The following is a 22,150-nucleotide window of genomic DNA, read 5'->3' as shown; positions in this document are numbered from 1 at the left end:
CCATAAATGTCCTCCTTTTTTCTGGAGGCTGATTGCAACAGCAGTTCTAAACCTTGTTTTGTTTCCAGGAGTTTTTACGCACCATATCACCCACAAGCATCATCATAATGATCTTTGTTTTAAAGATCACTGCCAAATAAGGCAATTAAGACAATCTAGGCCCCACAAATCTTACAGGTTAAAAATCAGTCACAGCACTAACCATTCACTTACTATTTTGAGACGCTATGAGCAAAAAAATAGTATATAATCATATGCAGTGTCAGACTCTGTTCCTCTTGAATGCTCATTTGTAATGGATGATTTCTTCCGATGTCAACAATACACTATGCCCTAGTCAGAATAACCTAATTTTCCTCCTCACCTCTTGGCTCAGCTACTATACAGCATGTAAAATAATACATCCTCTACTTGAATTTTAAAAGCTAAGGTTCATACAGAATTGGCACACCCAATTAAGCGCGTGTGTGTGTACGTGCATGCGTGCGCGTGCACTATTTTTTCCAAAAACAGATCGAGCCCTGGGTCCTGATCTTAAGCATTCAGTAGGCAAGGCCTGTGCAGGAAGGGAAACCACCTTTCCTGATTTGCTTCCCCTCTGTCAGCCATGAGCCATTGGCCACCTGCAGCTGAGGCTTCAGGTTGAAACCCAGATACTCTCAAAAGAGTTTGACCTGTCAGATTCCAATAAATGAGGAATGGTGTTAAGTCTAAACCTCTTGATTAACTATTGCAGTGGTTCTCAAGCCTTTTAGACAGACTTTCAAGGCACCTCTCCATAACTTATCTAAAGTTATCAGCATCCCACTTCAAAACGCTCATTTCACTTGTTTTTTGACGATACAAAACCGCAAGCACAGTTCTCCTGTGCTAAAAAACTCTGAAAAACCAACACAAGTCAAAATGTTTTGCAGATTCCTAATTGCCATCTCTGGCTTTTGTCTTGTCATGTTAAGCATCTTTTTTATATATATATTTATTGTTTATTTTAAATTTTTCGTATTCCAAGCCAAAATTGCCCAATCAAATTCCAAATCCGTGAGTCAGTCCAGAACCATAAGTGGCCCTACAACTGGCAAACATCCTCCACCCCCATCTGGGATTTCAGATGTTTCCAAATCCTTTGGCAGGCATCCTACTTGCAGGCCCAAGCCCAGAGGCTTGGGGTTCGGATGCCCCCAAACTTTGCCTGCCCTCAGCTATAAGGCTGCAGGAGCAAGTCTGGGGGGAGTCTCCCCTTTCAGTAAAGTGGGCATAAAGCCAAGACCTTCCCACTCCAGTAGCTAAGTGGGAGGTTTACTATACATTACCTTGGCAGGTACTATTCCCGTGCCAGGAGAGCAGTCTTCCCCAGGTACAACTAGGAAGATCGCCTCAAGGTCCTGGTGTTTCCCTTGCCAGGCAGGCATAGGACTACGCTTGATCTAAGCCCGCAAGCATATACACACCGAACAGTGTTAATAATGGCCTCCCAGGGCCCCAAGAACAAGCTTTGTCTGGTGCCTTTCCCCCCTCCTCTCACTCTGAAAACAGGGAGTGCTGGCAGAACCCAGGGCTATGGGTCCCTGGCTATGGGAACCTGGATTCCCCTCTCCTCTGAGTGAACTTCTGTCTGGTCCGGGATAACAGTTATAACTCAGAGCGCTTTGTAGAAACCGTTCTGAGTGGCAGCTGCAAGCTGCACTGCTGTCTGCACCCTGTGGCATGTGGGTCCAGAACCACCAGGCTGTCATCCATATGACGTCCCTTATTTTTAATTCCCAAGCAGCTAGGGCACATCCCTCCCGTGAAGGGTCTCACAGAGCTTGAAGTACTGTTGACATGGTGCCGCGAATCAAACGGGTGGTAAATAAAGGCTTTCTCACAGTGACACCTACGTGCGGGTGGGAGGCGCATGCAGGGCCCGTCAGCCCTGATGCTGGGAAAGGCTCCCAGTGCTATGGCACAGCCTCACAAACCTGGGCGGGGAGGAACTGAGGGGGGGCTGCGATGAGATCTGCACACCAGACGGAGATGACAGTAGACAGCCGGGGGCAGCAGCGGTGGGGGCGGGGCGTGGCTTGTGCCACCTCCCAGAGGCGGGGGGGGGGTGGAATGAGCGCCTCATCCAACCCCCGCGCGGGACGCACTGCCAACTGTCACCCTACGCAGACCTCGGCGCGGCAAGGGGTGGGGCCAGCCGTCGGCTCCGCCCCCTCCGCGCGTACGCACGCACGCACGCACCTGGCGGCTCTACCCCCGGCGCACCTCGGCGGGGCGGGGCCTGGCGGCGGTTGGGGCGGTTGCTGGCTCGCGGGGCCATGCGGCGGGCGGAGCGGAGCCGCCGCCGGGCGCTGCCTCGGCCGAGCCCCGGGCCGCCCTCGTAGCCGCCCGCCGCCGTGCGTGGGGCCGGGCCGCAGCATGCGATGGGGAACGGCTGGGCGCAGGGGTGCTGCGGGCTCCTCCTGCGGCGGGACGCGGCGCGGAGCCAGCGCGGCGGCGGCGGCGGGTGAGAGCCGGGGGGGAGGCGCGAGGCCTGCCTGGGCTCAGCGCGGCCCACGTGGGCAGGCGGGGCCGCCGCTTCTGTCGCGGCCCGGTTCCCCCCGCCTCGTGCCGCCCCACAGCACTGGGCGGCTGGGCGGGGGGAGGGTGGTCTTTGCGGGCTCCCACCATGAAGGGGGCGTGTGGCAGGGCGGGCTGGCTTCCAGCCGCTCCTGGTGGGGTTCGGGGACCTGTGCTGGGCCATGGGAGGGTTTCCTCGGGGGCTCCCAGCTTGGGCAGGTGGTGTCCCCTGCCCATCTGCCCATGATGGTCTCCTGGGAAGGTGACCGAGCAGCCCAAATGCACCCCCACCCTTGGCTTCATGGAAGTCTTTTAAACCAGGTCAGTTTTAGGAAGGAGGGGGCTCCTGAGTTTGGACATGGCCCCAAGCTGCTTTGGGAAGCAACAGCGGGTACTATAAAGGCACATCTTGCAGGCTGGCAGCATGCCTCATCTTCCTTGCACACATGGGTCTGCCCAGAAATGGGCTGCTTCCTAGGTCTCGTGGAGGCTTAATGGCAGGAGAGTGGATGTATGGTAGGGAAGAGGATGTGGAGCATTTTAAGTTGTACTGTGGGTGATAGTCGGTGATAGGCATGGGAGGAGATTGCAGTTATGCATCTGGCCGTTGGGATGGCTGCTCTGGGACTAGGGTAATGCAGTTCAGCCTTGAGACCGCTTTGAATTATGCAGCCGACCGTTTGGTTGCTGGCCAGCCCAAGGTCAGAGGACAGTTGTAGCAAGCTTGTTTCTGTCTGAAGAAACAAGTTAGCCAGATCAGAGCAGGTATGTAGGCCAGCATTGCTTGATATAGGATGTAATGGCATTAATCCTGGCTTTGCATGTGGTAGTTACTTGTATCCTAAATAAAATACCATACCAGTCATGAAAGAGGGCATGTAAGTCTCATTACATATAATCCTTGATTTAGAGACCAGACATAATCTATATACACCCCTTTGTTCCCTAAATGGAGTCGCTTATATAAATGGTGGCAAAAATATTTTAGTGCACAGCTGAAACTTTTTCACAATTCCCTCAGTATTCTCAGCCATTTGCAGCTGTAGGTTGATCAGAAAAAAATAATAATAATCTGCTTGCATTAAGGATATTTATGAATTCCTAAAAAGCTGTAGTGGGGGGGAGGTATATGTGTGTCTGGGTATGCTACAGTCATCCCATCTAAGGAAAGGCATGCAAGCTGGCAGTGGTGCTGAGTGCCCGCATGTGTGTGCACATACTTCAAAGGGCCGGTTATTCTAATCCATCAGAAGGGTTTTTGTTCAGAAGAGCATGCTTCTTATGAATATTTTAATGATTGTTATAGAAGTCTGTCCAAAGTTCTGTGTTTATGCAAGCAGAAAATAGGCAATGGTATATGCCCAACACCAGAGGAAGGAAAACTTTTGGGCTTGTGTAAACTTGTCACTAGGCTTTTTGGGTTTTGAACTTGGTATTCATTTGGTCTGCTCTGCTGTGTATCTTCAGTGTTACAGACTCTGAACTTCAAGACAATTTTAATTAGTTTGCGCTAATTTTCATATTCTAGAACTTTTTTTGCAGTATTTCAGAAGAGCATTGAAAGGCACAGTTCAAGGCGAATTATATTAATATGTGTTTTTGGCAATATCTGTTTATAGCTGGAGAACATCTGAGGCTCTTCTTTAGAGCTGTTTGTCTAATTTAGGTACCCAGGAATTTGAGAGAGCACTGAATGCTATAAAGGTACTGCTCTCACTGATGAGGTTTCGTTTAGTGCTAGGCTGCTAGTTGGTTCAGTCTTGATTTTGGTTGACTTTTGCCTCCTTGTTAGGAGACCAAGGCTGAAAATGAACAGGATTTTCTGACTCCAGCAGGAGACTATGACTTACCAACTCTCCCCTTCCTGTCAGATCAAATGTGATTACATTTTTTGCCTTTGTTGTGTTGGTGCTTATATACAGTGCTCTAGTGTTGACTTCTTAGTGTTTGCCTCAGTTCTTTAGTACTGGTCTATGCTCAGTCTTGGAAGTTTACCCCTCAAGTATCAATGATCACTCAGCGATGTTTTAGATGTGCTTAGTCACCCGTTTATTGTGTAGTAGGTTTCCACAAGGCTGTTAACGGTTTAAGTGCTCTTGCAACAAAGTTTGTTAGGCTCTTCAATATCCTTTGTAAATCTCTTGGATTACTACTTGTTTGGTTATCAGGCAACTTCTTTCTTTGATATGCTGGTACTCATTTATCTTCATGTATTTTAGGTGTGGCATCAGGTCAGATATTCAGTAGCTTTAAAAACTTTCAGTCATGGCAGAACACTGTTGAAGTCTGTCTAGTTATCTGGCACTGTTTGTGTGAATCTATTTTGATGTCCATGAGTGTCAGTGCTTAGAACGGCCTAAAGAAACTCAAGAAATAGCACTTAGTCTTCCCAGAGGTATCCAGAGACTCCAGCAAGTCTTGAGTATCTCCAGCTGACTTGAAGTGGGAAGTGCATTCTGATTCATTTAGCAGAATTGGTTGCAAGTGTAATGGTGATAGGAGACTTGGGGGGTCAGGGAGAGAGTGATCATGATGGCATAATATTTAGGATTCTAAGAAAAAAGAGAGCATGAGGTTAGCAAGAAAGTTGAAGTCTGCATATTTCAAGTACAGTATCCTAACGCTGAAAAAATAGTTGGTAAAGTCCCATGGATGGACAGATTGAAGAGTTACGGGGTCCAGAAGGGCTAGCGGTTCCTAAAAGATATAGTATGGAAGACACAGCAAGATGCTTTTCTCACACAGTAGGAAGGTAAGAAGAACCCCAATAGATCAGTGTGGTAACCCAAGAAACTTCTTGGCTCCTGCAAAATCAAGAGAGAAACATATAGAACATGGAAGGAAGGCCATATACCAAGGAGTAGCAAATGCTTACAGAGCCAAAATCAGGAAAGTGAAGGCAAAAAATGAGATGCAATTTGGCAAGGGTGTTAAAGAGAATACAAAGAGGTTCTACATAGGAAAGAAAGACCAGGAAAGTTGTGGGACCTCTACTCAATAATGATGATGAGCTGTTAGTAGAAGACTAAGGGAAAGCAAAGCTACTCCATAACTACTTTGTGTATCAGTCCTCGCACACAATAGTTTGTGATCAGACAACTAACAAAATGTAAGCAAAGAAGGGGCATGGATCACAAAGAGAGCTCATTAAATAACTTTTGATAACATCTGAATGAATTTGCATCAGGAGGACCTGACAATTCATTTCATGGCACTGAAGGAACTGGCTGAAGCTATTTTGGAGCCACTGGCAATAATATATGCGAAGTCATGCATGACAGGTGACATCCTAGAGGACTGGAAAAAGCCAATACCCGTCTGTAAAAAGGGGGGAAAGGAGGGCCTCTAGAATTATAGATGTCAGCCTGACTTCAGTCCATTGAAGGCTACTAGGGCAACTAGAAATGGATTGATGTCAGAATGTCAGGAGGGTTCAAGCAAGGTTCCACAAGTCTGTTTGGAGTCCAGTGCTGTTTGACTTCTTTATTATTGACTTGGATCAAGGAGTAAAGAACTTCCTGATCAGGTTTGCAGATGACGCATAATTGGAATGGGTGGAAACATGAGAGAGAGTGATAGAATTCAAAAGGACCCTGTTAATTTGAAGAACTGGGCAATAAACAACAAACTAAAATTCACCAAAGGCAAATGTAAGGTGATATAGATACAGAAGAGGAGATAACTGGTTAGGCAGCAGCATGCTGAGAAAAACTGAAGATTATGCTGGATCACAAATACGATACGAGTCAGCAATGTGTTGTGGTTACAAAAAAAGAGTTTTTGGGGTGTTTTAACAGGAGTAATGCCTACAAAGCAGGGGAAATGATAGTATCATTGGACCCCAGACAGATTATGCTGGTTATTGTTTGCAGTTCTAGGCTTCACATTTAGTTCTAGGTTCTACATGAAGAAGAATGTAGTGCAGTGCCTGTGGAAGGATCTAGGATTTTAGAAAGGAGGGTGCAGATTCTGTGGTGCATCATCACATAACACAATGCATATTTTTCTCCAGTTAAAAAAAAAACTAGAGTCTTTATAAATATGTTAGAGAAATAGAGCTATATTATTCAGTTTAAGATCCAAGGAAAAAATACTGTATCTGGGTTTGGGGGAGCCTGACTGCTAGCTTCAGTGTGGGGCAGGCCCCTGGTGCCAGGGGTATACAGTTGTTACCCTCCAGCCTGAACACAGATAAAACTGATCCCTGCATGTCCACACATGGGTCCCCCAAACACTCCATTGTGACCCCAAAGTGCCCCTCCCCAGCCTTTATGCATTGTCCCTGCCCACTCAAATCCCCCTGGCTTCATTCTGTCTTCCATTATTCCATTTATTCCCCCCGCCTCCCACATGCTCAACCCCACACCATCATGCCGAACCATCCCCTTTGCATCTCACTAAGTACTATCATGCCCCCTCACTGCCCCCACTACACAGATGTGGTCCCTTATCATCCCTTTCATGCCACATGGAGCCTTCCCGTACTGCTCATACACCCAAACCTGCCTGAAGTGCCTCTCACCTCTCCTCCCAGCTCCTCCTTACTCACAATTCCCATTTCTCCCAACTCCCCTCACACCTCATTTTACTCCCATTGCCTCTGCTCTGGCCTGTCCCTAATGCTAGCATTTCATGGAATTGCTCACAGTGGGAAGAGCCTAGCCTGGCCTGGCTGGGACCAGAGGGTGCTGGCAGTCCTTAGTGCCCATGGAGAGAGGACAGTTACAGCTGCTTGCAAGGAAACAGCACATGGAAGTGGGAGTTGCAGGGAACAGGCTTAAAGTCGGAGCTCAGGGTTGCATCCATGCTGGGGCATAAAACCAGGCCCTCTGACACTGGATAGCATTACCAGGGCACATTGATTCAGAGGGAGCTCAGCCTGCTATGCACACTAGTCGTGGATGAGGAAGGAAATGAAGTTTCCGTTATTCACATGGGTGCTGCTAGCCTTGGTCCCTATCCTGTAGTCAGACCATTGCACCCATGTAACTAAGGGACTGTGACTCACAAGTGTTTTTATTTTCTGACTTCTTAAGTACCTGTAACTGTTTAGCTGTAATACTGGCTTAACAGTAATGTTTCTGCCTTATCTAAAAAGATCTTTCAAAAAGAGACATTGAGAAATCTACTGAAAGGAAAAGAGATTTCATGGAAAAAAAATTGATGCCCATTCATTAGGGATGCACTGATATATCAGTTGGCTATTGGATCAGCACCGATAAAAGGCGAAATGATGTTATTGGCTTTTTTTGGTCATTGTAGCCGATAATTATGACCGCATGCCCAGAGCACCCTGGCAAGCATAGTCTGGTCCCTGCAGCCTGCTGCCAGCCCTATCCTACAGCAGGCTACAGGTCCCAGTGGGGAGTGGGTAGAGACAGTAGGAAGTAGTCTGGGGGCACTGCCCAGCAACAAAGGGACCATTATTGGCTCCTGCTGCTGCTGTCTCCACCATGGCACCACCACATGCGTAGCTGGGGCCTGAGTGCTAGGGTTGCCACAGAGATGGGTTGCACGCAGCCAGGGTAAGGCACTGCACAAGGGATGCTCTGCTCTGCCAGGTGCCTTTACAAAAGAAACTTCTCCCCTGTGGCCGCAGGAGCTCAGCATAAGGGTCTGCCTCACCCGTCTGGGATGGCAGCACAGCCTTCATGGAACTGTGGGTAGGAGCTGTGGGTAAGGGGGGGATGTGCATGGGAATAAGGCGGTCACTGCCTTCGTCACTAAGGGCTGGAGCAGGCAGGAGGTCTGCATGTGTGTGATAAATGCAAAACAGAAAAAAAAAAAGGGTTTATTTATATCAGTAGTTTAAAATGCCTTGCCTTATTACTAAATATCGGTTATTGGATCGGCATCAGCCAATATGTTTGGTTAACCATCACCTATCAGTATTGGCCAAGAAAATCTTTATCTGTACCTCTAACGTTCACGAATGTGATGTTTATATCTTATAGCAATTTGAAATGGGGTGCCACTAAATCTAGAAAAGTTTTGGAGTGCCTTGAGTCTAAAAAGGTAGAGAACTGCGAGAATCCAAAGGTCAGCAAAAAAGATGTTGAAGGGATTGGGATGCAAGTCCTGTGAGGAAAGGTTAAGAGAGCTAGTAGTTTCCTTTTGAGAAGAAAATTAGATTAAAGAGGGGAAAACATAACAGCTGTTATCAAATATTCAATAGGTTACCATAAAAGAGGAAAGCAACTGTTCTCTTGTCATGAGGTAGGGCATGAAGCAATAGGCTTAAACTGCAACAAAGCAAATTAGTTAAATCTTGGGGGGGGACCAAAAACCACTTCCTTACTGTCAGAATAGCAGGGCAATGGAATGAGTTCCCTAGGATGTTGTGGAATTTCCTTCATTGGAAGTTTTCAAGAAGCTGGATAAGCATTTGTCTGGAGTGGTTTAGGAACAGCATGCCATTCTAGATCAGGGCTGTTCAGGTGGTTAAATCATAGGGGCAACAGTATTAACTCTTTTGGCAATGACACTATAGCTACTGGAGGCTGTGTAAGAAACCCCATTGAGCTGACCCAGAGATCTGACTCATGGGGCTTCATGCTGTGGCAGCCAGAGCCACTTTGTTAGTGCTGGTGGTGAAGGAGTTAAAACCATTGTTGCCATGATTGAACTATTTGTGGCCTGCCAAGTCAATTGAGTTGGACATCCCTAGTCTAGATGATCCCTGGGATTTCTTCCAAACCTATGACTCTGGGACACACACCGTGTGTAAGAATTGTTTTATCCCTTATAGTGTACAGCAGAAGTGTCAAACGTGTGGCCTTTTGGCCTCATCCAGCCCCCAAAGCTGCTTTATCCAGCCTGTTGGCTACTGGTACCCACCAGAAACTGGGGGCATGGCCTGCTGCAGAATCAGGCATCCTTGGGCCCTAGTGAACATGGCGATTGGCAAATGAGCGCTGATACAGTGCCCCCCCACCCCTCTGCCCCACCCCTTCCAGCCACTTCTTTGCTGCTGCTACTGTGATACTACCTCCCCAGCTGCCAGCCCTTACCTCATGTCCTATGGTGGGACCACGGCTGGAGCTGCCACTGCAGCACTGGGAACACAGTGCATAGCAGCTCTGGCAGTGGGCATGTGGTAACAGCTGGAGCCACTGCCACCTGTTCAAGATCAGAGCTGCTACTCATGCTCCATCATACTCTGGGCTGGATCTGGCCTTCAGCAAGCCCCATAGTCTGGATCTGGCCCAGGGCTCAAGGTGAGTTTGATGCCTTTGATCCACAGGGCTGGAAACTGATTTTTACTAGCTAACTAACTACTGCTTTCCATCAAAGATAATGATGAGAACTAAGAGAGAGCTCCACTTTTGAGAAAATTAGGGCTTTGCCATTCTTGTGTCCTTTGTAAAGTAACAGGAAAAAATATTTTAAACTGCTTTAAATGCCTTGGTATTTTTTTTTTCAGTATTATACCCTACAAATACTGCTGTAAATTGTCCTTGTGTGAAACTGCTTTGAAAATTATTTCAAAGAAATCTCCAAAATGTCTACAATAGGTATTATCATAGTACTTAAAAGAGCATTTTCAGTTAGATTGCTAAATGTTGTCCAAAAGTTGGCCTTTTTAAAAATATGAATGGTGGGAGGGGAACTTCCAATTAATGTCTGTGTGTCTAATTGAATAGCCTTAAAATTCTTTTGAATTGGTTTTCAAGTAAGACTCATTGTCTGTGATCGGTCACTGTACTTAGAAAGTAGGTCAGTTTGTCACTACCCTCTATAATAAGCATTTTCTCTTTACTTCTAGAACAGTGACACTGAACCATTGTAGACTTGATACATTAAAGTACTGGCTTTCAGCTTTCATTCATTTTGTTTTTTAAAGTAGTAATATTTATTAAAAATAATAGAGCAATTCTGTTGCAAAAAAATTCAGACTGCAGCAGGTCAGAATGTGTTTGGCGCTATGGACTCCTATTTAAAATCTTTGGGTTTATCTTGTAGATCATACATAGGTGTTTGTACACCCAACAGTGCTAATATTGCTAAGTTCTCTTAAAAGAATTGCATGATGCATTGGTAAAGAATCATTGTTCTAGAGGGGCGACTTCATACAGCTGTGGGGGAATAAATATAATTGGAGCATCTGGTTCCTTTTGCTACTGAATACCATCCCCTCCCCGCCAAGACCCAAAACTGAAACATGACAGAAGAGTCTGTGTTTAAAAATCGGTTAAAATATTTTTGGAGTGTTTCTTGGGTTAGGTTTTGTTTTTGTTTTTGTTTGGTTGGTGTTCTGGCACAGGTAGTTTTAATAGTGAAAGTTTTATTTGAAATTCCCCTGCATGTGTAATTCAAAGAAGATTTTTATGGAGTGTGTTTCTACTTTTCTGGATGGTCAGGTTAACAGAGTGTACATGTGAACTTTGTGATTCTTGTAATGTTTACACTCCAAAAGTTTATATGGCTGACTGCCTATGTTGAAAAGTTTAATTTCTGTAGTGATCTTGTTTGAGCTGAAAGGAGTTGATACTTAGTCTGTGTAGTCTTTAATATGCAGCAGCAGTGTAACTTTCCCTTAGGAGTTTCTTCCAGAAACAGCAAAATATATCCATATCCTTTAAACAAAGGAAGCTGACAAATAAATATATTGCTGATCATAATACGTGTTCCCTCTCAACTAGATAAGTGGCAAGGTAAGGAGAAGGGACCACTTCCTTTTTTTGTACTTTTGCCTTCAGTAACTGTAGTAGGATTGTTATAGTTCTCAGTATCCCAAAGTATTTGTGACTTTTTTTTTTAATGAAGCCTGTACAGCAACAGCAGACCCAGGGACTAGATTGCCTTTTGTGTGGCCCATGGGCTGAATCCAGCCTGTGGGGTTTACGTCACTCAGCTCACAGTGTTCCCCACTGGCCCATAAATTTGGCAGTTGAGGAGCAGTGGCAGCATGAATTACTGCAACTTCCACTAGATGTCTCTGAAAGCCATGGCAATTAATGTTGCCATTGTTCCCCCACTGCCAAATTTTTGGACTCATAGGAAGCCCTGCAGGCTAGACTGCTGGCACATGGGTTGTTCCACAGCAAGATCTGTCCTGTGGACCAACCTATACAAGGCTGGAAGATTGAGGGTTACTGCATAAGAGGTTGTATTCTGGAAGAGACCGTTATTAAAAGCTGCTTCGGAAATAAAAACAGGGTGGAGTGATTTTTTTTTCTTTTTTTAATCATTTGATATTAAAAAAAATGATTTCAGCCTTGATAAGACTTTGTTAAACTAATTTGATTACTTGCAGTATTGCAACTTCTAGTTAACATGTAGCAAATTGAACCTTAAAGATCCTTTGTACGTTCCTTGTTTGTATAGAAATAGGACTGATTTATTTTAAAAAGCATACACATACAAGAAGGTAGGTCAGAATCACATGACTTGCTAGTTGCCCATGGATCACAATTTGGAAACCATTTTACTCTCTTTTTTTTATTTAAGCCGAGGCTGGCTGAAGCATAGCAACCACAGGAATCCAAGATCTCCCTCAGCTCCCAGCAAATAGCCATAATATACCTACAGATTGCCATTACTGCCCAATTATCTCATTTGAACTTTTCAAGAGTTGCTACAAGCACAAAACAAAATACTGTAAATTTGAGGCTTGATTCTATGTAGCTATTTGCATAAGGCCCATTAAATTCAGTGGGTCATTTCTGTGTTTAATAGCATAAGCTGCATAAGTGTTTATGCAAGTGTTTTTTTTATGCAACTACATTTTTAATATCTCTTACTAAACATTTTCTTTGTTTTCAGTACATTAAATGTATTTTGAAATATTTTAATATACATATACCACAATATTCAAAACTAGGAAAAAAATTAGGCACTGAAGTGTAGTATTTTCAAAGGCACTAAAATGGCTTCGAACTGACCCCAGTGCTCTTTCCTGCCCAGGGCAGGGGGTTGGACTCTGACCCTAACATCTATGAATTTGTGAAAACTCTGGTGGTAGATTATAACTTGGTCAAATAGTTTGGCTTCCTGGCTGCTGGAATTTCAGTAAATTAGAAAGTTGTGTATGAAACATTGTCTAGCTGCTTATAGAAGGCTCATTTGGCAAATAGCTAGTTGCCCAGTATTGCACAATGGATGGTTAAACCTTGTAACCCAGTTCAGTACTATGTAGCAATGCCTGCTTTTCAGCCACAGACTTATCTGGAAAGGGGAAAACACTGAAACTGGCTGGTAGTTGGTGCCAGGGCTGCTGGTAGTTCTTGATTTCAAAACTACTAGGAGCAGCCAAAAAATGACTAGTAGTCATGGAGATCCAGTTGATTTTTTAAGTCTACTAGCCTTCTTAATGACAAGGTAATTGCACTATAAAGAGGTATGAGCCTCTGATTACCCATTATGTCTGTACCAACTTGGTGGCTGGCTTAATGCAGCTTAAGTGGTGCCTGTCATATAGAGATCAATGGGAAATGGCTTATGCTGTTCACACAATTATAAAAGGCTACTGAATTAGCCATTAGTTGCTGCTGAGGCTTGGCAAAAGACCTTGCCTTGAGAGTGGCAGTATATGACCGTGTTGAATTCTAAGCATCACTATGGTTTACGCTTTCTTTCCATCGCAGTTCAAGGACTTGAACCATTTACTTGGACTGTGTCTTATTTGTGACCCGCTGAATCTTTAACACTATAGCTCTGTCCTCTCATTATTCCTAGAAACCCCGTCCATAGCCTACTTCATCTTATTGTTTGAAAGAATTTTGGCACCAGCTTGGTTTTTTTTCCCTTTAATTTTATTCTGACCCCTCCTCCCCCCTTATCTTTTTAACCACATATTTGTGTGTGCATGCTTTCTTTGTGCTGCAAAACATGCTGAAAAGCTTTAAAAGTTACCCTGACGATGAATTATAGCAGTTATTTTAAATTGCCTGCCCTGAAATAAATTCTAATGCAACAGAAGTATTGGGTCAGTGGTTTCAACCTGTGGCCCATGGACCCCTGGGGATCTGCAGACTGTCTAAGGGGTGCCTGAAAGATGACTATGATCGATCAGAAATATGTGAATACTCACACTTATAATTCAAAGTTATAATTCAAATACAATTATAATTGTACCTCTGTTTGAAATTTTTAGGTGTCCACAAATGAAAAAAGGTTGAAAATCATTGTGTTATAAATTCTAACAGGAATTACCTAAATACAGCCTACCAAAAATGCTCGTTCTCTGCCAGCCATCCTAGATCCTACCTTCTATTTTGGGGGTGAAAAAAAGTTTGGTTGAAAGCCTTAGGGAAACTGCATAGTATGATAAGTTTAATTCCTTAATTTTAGAAAGAAAAACCTTCTTTCAGTACATTAACAGCTATTTGCTGGGAGCTGAGGGAGTTCTTGGATTCCTGTGGTTGCTGTGCTTCAACCAGGCTCTGCTAAAATAAAAAAAGTAAAATGGTTTCCAAATTGTGATCCATGGGCAACTAGCAAGTCATATGATTCTGACCTACCTTCTTGTATGTATATGCTTTTTTTTAACAAATCAGTCCTATTTCTATAGAAACAAGGAACCTACAAGATTGACCCTCCAGCTATGTCAGACTGTCAGAGACATGTTTCCTCAGGCTGGCATTTGTTACATAGGACACTGCTCTTGCAGACACAATGAATTACTGTCATATCATGAGCTGTCAGCTTTTCAGAGGCTGGCTAAAATGATCTGCTTTGAGAAGGAGTTATGTCAGATTTATTGGAGCTGCTTAAAAATGCTAAACGACAGCAGATGCAGAGATCAACATCCTGATAAATCCTTTCCCAGCAAAGGTGGAATTACTTCCATTGCTCCCTTCCTTTTTTTCTTCAAGTACCTTTTTCATATTCTAGTTTACTTCTGCTTTATTACAGTGCATATGTTAATAAATAATTTAAAAAATAATTTAAGAAGTTTTAAGTCAATTTATCTAACTTATTTAAATTAGACTTTAATGTATTTTGCATTTCAAAGTATCCAAAATAAATCATTAAAATGTTCGTTATCAGACCTGGTTTCACTCTTCCATAAATGCAATTTTAGCATAATTTGAGAGACGCTAAACTACAGAACTGCTTTTATGCAATGTAAGTTGTTTTCTTTTCCAGATCAAAGTATTTTAGAACATGTTCAACTGGAGAACATTTCACTATAGAGGCAAGTACTTTTTTATTTTTGTTTTAAACCTTGAAAACTTTTGTAAAGTGTGCAATCTACTTAGGCCTTTAACATTTTTCAAGGCTTGTACAAAATGGAAGCTCTTAATGCTTTAGCCAGCTGAAGTAACAGTGCTGTGAAAAAAAAAGTGGCTTCAGTGGTGCTTTCTGTGGTGGAGCAGGTAAAGGTAAATAAGCCTTGTTGGACCAGTCAGAAATTAATTTGTAGTGCATGTAGGAATGAAAGTATGACATCTGCAGCACAGATGGGCTGCAGGAGCCAGCACTGGGCCAGTGCTGACAAGGACCCGCCAGGAGAGTGCCCTTTGGGGCACCAGCAGCAGGACCAGGTGCTCTCCCCACCCTCAGCTGGCAGCACAAGCAGCCTAGTCCTGTGCCTTCCTGCTAACTCAGGCCATGCAGCCCAGGCCAGGGACGGCCCCTGTGATGAGCAACTCCAGGCCCTATCCAGAGGGGGCCACTGCCCGGGCAGCTAGGTGCTATTCTGCTGTGCCCCAGGAAACTGCAGGCAGCTGGACCACCTCACCGCCACCAGAGATGGAGTCAGACCGCCTGCCATACTCTTCTGGTAAGCCCCAACAGGGAGGAGAGTGGGAGGGGAAACGATGCACTGCAGCCACCTGTGTCTGCACCAGTTGACCTAACCTGCCCCCTGGCGGCACACCTGGAGTCAGGACCTGCAGCAGGGGTGGCCCTCCCACCATACCTTCCCCGACCTGCCTGGCCGAGCTCCCCCTGCTCCCTGGACTTTCCTGCTCCAACATGCAGGGAGTCAGGAGGCAGTTCAGAACTTTATTGAGCAGGTTGTGACCTCCTAGTTAGGCAACCAAGGGCCTGTGACTTGCAGAGAAACTCGTCAATGGCAGCGGAGAGCTTCTCCTCAGCTGCAGGTGTCAGGGACTCTTAACATAGGCAGAGATACCCCTCCAGCTGGTGACACACATTGCAGGATAGTACAGGCTTGCCTGAGGTGCCATCAAAGCTCAGAGTCCTGTGCCACGTTCTCAGCTGCGCCTGGGACACCATGGCAGTCAGCAGTAGCTGTGTGTAGTGAGTTGGGCACCCCTCACTGTATTCAAACAGTTCATCATTGCATGCCTGGGAGGATTCTCAGTAGGGGCAAACTTAGGGTGCAGGCCATGTGCAGCAGGAACCCTGGTCCTAGACAACTCTCCGGAGAGGGCCACCAGGGAGAGTGGGGGACATCACCAGTTGTGCATCCTGGCCAGGCAGGAACCCCTCATCCACCCCCAACCCTGGGCGCCACAGGCCTGGTGGCACAGGAGACAACTACCTGCCCTGTAAGGTGAAGAATGGAGAGGAGTTGGTCCAGAGTTGCCATGGCAGCTGTCAGTAGGAGCAAGCCCTTGCCTGGCCTGGGGACAGGACAGAGAAGGCAGGCTGCCTGCTGCAGATAACAAGTAGCCTGCCTGCCCCTGCAGAGGGAGTGGAAATGCAGGGCTTAGCCAGTGACCATCTATGGCAGGGCCTGCCCGACCAGCTTACCATGGTTCGTGGGTACCTGTGCACACATAATCCCCAGTCTGAGGCTGGGCAGTGCACAGCCCCTCTGTGTGCTACCCAGTGCATGTTATCTCTGAAATGCTGCAAACTCTTACAGATGGCCTTTCTGTCCTTGCTCTGCAGGTTCAGCAGCTGCACGTGGTGAACAAGCACCAGTCATGAGCAAGGACACTGCCACCATCAGCTGGTGCCCTCCACATGCGCTGCCTCCACCACGGCACACGCATGACTGCACCCTTCTGCTGGACAGACTGGTCACAGTGGCAGGCGGCTCATGGGCTTGGCAACCCTAGGATCTGGAGCAAGAGAGGGACCAGGAGGTCCTCACCTTCCAGGACAGGCTCCTTGCCTCCTCCACTACCTACCTATCACTGTACTTCTACCCCACTGATCCCCTCCCCCCTTTGCCTCCTTACAGTTCAGAAAGGACATTGTACATGGTCACACAGGAAGCAGGACCTTTATTGTTGGTGTATGTTGGGGTTCGGGAAGGATGCGTTGCTGGGAGGGAGTGTGCTGTTGAAGAAGAAGGGGAATCTGTGTTGCAGGGAGGGCGGGTGTGTTATTGTGGTGGATGAAAATAAAGTTTGGTGTTGGTTACAAACTGCCCATCGTGTGCATGGTTTTGGAGTTGCCCTGTCGACGTGGGGTTCGTGGATGGCTACTCAGGCGCCCTACTGCAGGGGGTTTCATAGTTTCTAGGGTCGGAAGGGACCTGAGCAGATCATCTAGTCTGACCCCCTGCCATGGCAGGAAAGAATACTGGGGTCAAACAACCCCAGCAAGATGTTCATCTAACCTCTTAAAAACCCCCAGGGTAGGAACCGGCACCAATTCTCTTGGAAGTTGGTTCCAGACCCTAGCCGCCCTGACTGTGAAGTAGCGCCTCCTGATATCTAACCTAAACCTACCCTCTGCCAGCTTGTGACCGTTATTCCTCGTCACTCGTGGTGGTGCTCGGGGGAACAGTGACTCCCCCAATGCCTGCTGATCTCCCCTGACTAGTTTATAACAGGCCACAAGATCCCCCCCTCAACCTTCTCTTTTGGAGGCTGAACAGGTTCAGGTCCCGTAGCCTCTCCTCATAGGGCCTGCCCTGCTGCCCCCTGATCATACGAGTGGCCCTCCTCTGGACCCTCTCCATGCTGTCGACATTCCTCTTGAAGTGTGGCGCCCAGAACTGAATGCAGTACTCCAGCTGCGGCCTGACCAGTGCCACATAGAGGGGGAGGATCACCTCTTTGGACCTGCTCAAGATGCATCTGTGGATGCATGACAAGGTGCAGTTGGCCTTCCTAACTGCCTCCCCACACTGCCGGCCCATGTTCATCTTGGAGTCAATGATGACCCCAAGGTCCTTTTCCACCTCCGTGCTGACAAGAGGGGAGTTCCCTAACCTGTAGGTGTGGTGCCGGTTGTTCCTCCCAAGGTGCATTACCTTGCACTTGTCTGTTGAAACCCGTCCTATTCTCATCCGCCCACCCCTGTAACCTGTCTAGGTCTGATTGTAGCCTGTTGCATCCTTCCAGTGTGCCCACGTCCCCCTACATCTTAGTGTCATCAGCAAATTTGAACAGGGTGCTTTTTACCCCCTCGTCCAAATCACTGATGAAGATGTTGAACAGCGCGGGCCCAAGGACAGAGTCCTGCGGAACCCCACTGCCCACGTCCTTCCAGGTTGAGAAGGATCCATCCACTACCACCCTCTGGGTGCGGCCCTCCAGCCAGTTGGCAACCCATTTGACTGAAATGGTGGAGGAGGTGGTCCACAAGCATCTCATGGACACAGTGCCCTGTCTGCCACTACCAGAGGAAGGGTGGGGAGTATTCATGTCACACTGGCCACAGGCTCCTAAGACAGCATCTCCAGCCAGGCTGTTCCTGCCCCTCCCAGAGCCCCCTAGTATCTGGGCAGCTGCAGCTCCTTCTGACTGCTGCAGGGGGACAGAGCAGGAAAGGAGCAGGCCTGGATCTGCCTACCCCCATTGGGAGCAAATCTGTGCCTGATAGGGTGCAGGTGTAGACACGTTCTTAGGGCAAGTTTACTGCATCTTATTTTATTGCTCAATAAGCTTAAGGCACATTAATAGCACGTGTAGATGTGTCCATAGCATTAAGAAAATAAGTTATAAGGAGGGATCCTGGTTTTCTCTGTTTTAAAATTCTCAAACTCTCTGATTAACATCGCCAAAATCCTCAATTAAAATGAAATACCGCTGTATATAGGCATCAGTTGAACACAATGTTTTATTGATATATTTGCAATTTGGAAGCCTACCAGTGCCTCAATCACTAAAACGAGTTGCATGCAGCTCTGTCCCACTTCCTGCCAAGGCCCTACAGCCACGCATTCCAGTCCTGGGCCCTAAGCTTCACACACCCTGCTCCAGTGGCAGTAGCCTCAACCCTACTCAACTCCCTCCCTATGGGGTCCTCCATCCCCTGCCCTCCCCGCTGAGACGTAGCTGAGGGAGCTGCTCTCCAGGATGCTACGTACATTGCCTGACTGCCTTCCTACCACCCCCCCCGGACTTTGTCAGCCTGCAAGGAGCTCTTTAGCTCTTTGCAAAAGTGACAAATCTGCATGTTTCTCGGTTAAAATGAAAAATCTGCGCTTTTCTCAGTTAAAAGGGAAAATCCATGTTTTTTTTCTGGTTTTCTGCAGGAAACAGAAAACCCAGATCCCTGGTTATTAGGTTTTGTAGGGATGTTGATCAGGCAAAACATATCTATTTTTTGCAGTTATTTTGATAAATATTTTGTCTTTATGTAACATTTCTGTAACATAAACCAACTAAACAAGTATATTATATTAAAAGAAGTACAGTGTATCAGAATGACCAGGCTTATCAAATAAGTCTTTGTTTTTTTTTCTCTTTGCAGTTTGAAAATCTAGTGGAAAGTGATGAGGTAAGTATTTCTGTGCTGTATTATAAAACCTAGTTGTAAAACATGTTTTTTATTAATTATATGTAGTCCTAAGATCAATATCTCCAACCTAGCTGTAATCAACTCATGCATTGATTTATTTGGAATGGAATTGCTGCTATTTAAACCAGTAAGTTTCCTTCCCCAGAAGACTAGTACTGTTAATAATATTCTACTGATTGGGAACAGTTTTTGAGTGGAAGAGGCATAGCAAAAAAACCCACAGATTCTTGCAGTCCTTTGGGAGAAGGGAGGAGTTGTGGGTATTTTGAAAGCAGATTTTTCAGAGGGGTGTATATGTATCCTTCATAACTAAAAATAGTTGGTTAAATGAAATGTGTCATAAGAGCATTAACATTGTCAATACTGTGTTTATATGGGCAATTTGAGGAATGTTAGTTTGGACCCTAAACTATTACAGGCTCTAATTTGAACTTTTATAGAAGCTTTGGAGGCTGTACTGAACCCCTTCTAGTAGTATGCACCTTAGAATTGCTCTCTTGTGCCCTGAACTTAATTTCTTATGCCAAATGCAAGGAGGTAGGTCACTGATTATACAGTTCATTAGTTTCTTATTGAATCTATATCTGCAGTCATATGGAAAAAGGACTTCTGCTGCATAGCTTTTTTCTTTTTTTTTGTCCTAATGAAGGTATTCAAATCTAATAGTCCTGAATCTGCCAAAAAGATGCTACTGCCTTGACTGGAGCAAATTTCTTTGAGGTATTTGTAGTGTTTAGTTCTACTGGACAGCATCAAAAACAAGAAACAAAGAGCAACAAGCACAAAAGCCAAAAGGAAAATTCTTTCTGATCTAGCTCTTCAGAAGTGTTTAGATAAAGTTCTATACTTTTCTAGAACAAGACAAGCTAGGAAATCGCAGCCTCCCCTGGGAAGGGATTGCCTAGGTCTCTTCTCCCTTTGTAATGGAGAATTAAATGAACAGATCAGTGATGAAAACCACTGTTCTACAACCTTTTCTCATTTGCGGACCCTTAAAAAATTTCAAATGGAGGTGTGGACCCCTTTGGAAACTTCAGATGGAGGTGCAGACCTCTTTTAATTGTAAGTGTGGGTATTCACATACTTTTGATTGATCATAGTCATCTTTTGTGGACCCCTTAGATACGGTCTCTGGGCCCCCCAGGGGTCTGCAGACCTCAGGTTGAAAAACACTGATGTAGAAGTATGGAATGGAAAGATGTACCCAAAGGTACTTTGTCTGAATCAGACAAGGGCGTGAATTATGTAAGTTGTATTGCTGAGGAGATAAGGGACAGAATAAACTGACTTGCTAAAGCTGTGAGGTATTTGAAAGAATGTCCAAAATAAGCCTTACAAATTCAGTGACAAGCAAGTTCATCCTAATAATGATAGTGTTGTGAATGTAATCTTAGAAAAAAAAATTGTAAAGTTCCCCAGTCCATCAAAGAAAACAAGCGTTTTTCATAAGGACCAAAAACACTCTTGTTCCAGGTGTGGTTCACAGCTGGGTAAAACTTGAGTAGCTAAGCAGATTATTAGAATAAGGAGGGTGGAACTTTATCATGAAGTCCTCAGCATTCTGGAGGTTTTTTTCAGCAGCCAGTGATGAAACTCTTTGCATCCATCTACACCAGTAAAAAGGTCAAATGCACATTGACTTGTTTCTATTTTAAAGATTAATTGGGTAACATGCCTCTTAATTACTTGGATTTAAATGTTTAATTTGTATTTATAATTTAAATTATAGGGGGAGAGCCCAGGAAGCAGTCAGAGGTAAGAATTATTTGTCTCAAGTGCTTTTTTTCCTGATCAACTTTTCTGTCATCTCTGTCATGTATGAGAAGGTTTGAGCTTACCTGTCAGAACACATACTGACACTCAGCTATCTGTTTCAGAAATTTCTATTATATGCTTCTAAATGGGTAATTTTATTCATTTATATTTCTGTTTCTAATAGTTTATTAAATGTAATGCAACATTGGACAATTTAGAATGAAATGACAATATTGCTTTAGTCTGGAACAGGAAAATCATCTAATATATTACGTTAGTTTTTGATACTTCCACTTCCTTCATTGAAAGGTTGTGACATTTGGGGGGGTTTTCAGATGTATTTAAGTTTCTTCATTAGTAGGTATTGTTTTAAAATGCATTAAATGATTGTGCATAAAATAGTCTTAAACAGCTAAATTAATATGCTGATAAACCAAAGCTTATCTATACAGCAAGACTGCTGTCATGTTTAAAATATAGGTATAAAAATTAAAGTTAATAACTTTCTTCAATTGTACCAAGATAAAGCAGTGCAGACGTTCTGTCTATATTTCACTTCCATTACCATTTTGTTGTTTGTTCTATCTTGTCTCTCCTTTAAACTTATATCTTCGAGGTGTAGTTTTGCTGTATGCTAGCAGTGCAAAAGTGATTATGTTTGTAGCATCGCTTCTGCCTGCCCCACATACTTTGCTCAATACTCACCCCGCCGAGTCTCCCTCATGTGCCATGAGAGCAGGCTGGAAGGAGGAGGCTGCATGCCGCTTCAGCTTCTCCCCGCAGCACACGGCACAAGCAGCTCTGGGCTGCTCCCATACCTGTGTCAGCTGGGTATTAAACTGGTCCAGGTAGGAGCTGTAGGGAGGAACTGTGCAGGGAACCCAGCTCAGCCAGGGACAACAGCAATGGTGTGCAGATTCTTCCTTCCAGTGTCTGCTCTCTGCCAGAGAGAGAGGGGATCCAGGCTGAGAGGAGGAACTTGACTGCTGCTGATGGTCTCCTGGTCAAACCAGGCTCCCTGTACTACTACTTCCCAGACCTCCCAGGTGAAGCAGTCTGATGCTTGATTCTGAGACCAGGCTTTGTTTTCCCCATGTTGAACAAGGGGAAAACCTCATTCTAGAACTGAATAAATACAGTAATCTGTTTCACACATTCAGTTGTTTGCCAGTTTTAGCTTCACTAATTTAAGGAGTGGGGAAGGTATTTTAGTCTGCCAGTCTACCTGTTGGAGAATGTA

The 22,150-nt window shown here is 45.1% G+C and overlaps 1 protein-coding gene across 1 annotated transcript in view; it reads left to right on the top strand.

The window, feature by feature from the left end:
- Positions 1–2,197: 2,197 nt before the first annotated feature.
- The window catches only part of AP1AR (adaptor related protein complex 1 associated regulatory protein), a 35,508-nt gene continuing 15,555 nt past the window's right edge, over positions 2,198–22,150 (top strand). Inside the window, exons 1-4 of the mRNA XM_090036682.1 lie at positions 2,198–2,488; positions 14,632–14,680; positions 19,108–19,134; positions 20,885–20,910. Coding sequence (XP_089892808.1) covers positions 2,406–2,488; positions 14,632–14,680; positions 19,108–19,134; positions 20,885–20,910 — 185 coding nt within the window. The 5' untranslated portion in view covers positions 2,198–2,405. The remainder of the gene's footprint in view (positions 2,489–14,631; positions 14,681–19,107; positions 19,135–20,884; positions 20,911–22,150) is intronic.

Source organism: Crocodylus siamensis, chromosome 2, assembly GCF_052110815.1.
Source record: "Crocodylus siamensis isolate JL-2025a chromosome 2, ASM5211081v1, whole genome shotgun sequence".
NCBI lineage: Eukaryota > Metazoa > Chordata > Crocodylia > Crocodylidae > Crocodylus > Crocodylus siamensis.
This window is presented reverse-complemented; position numbering and strand designations above follow the sequence as displayed.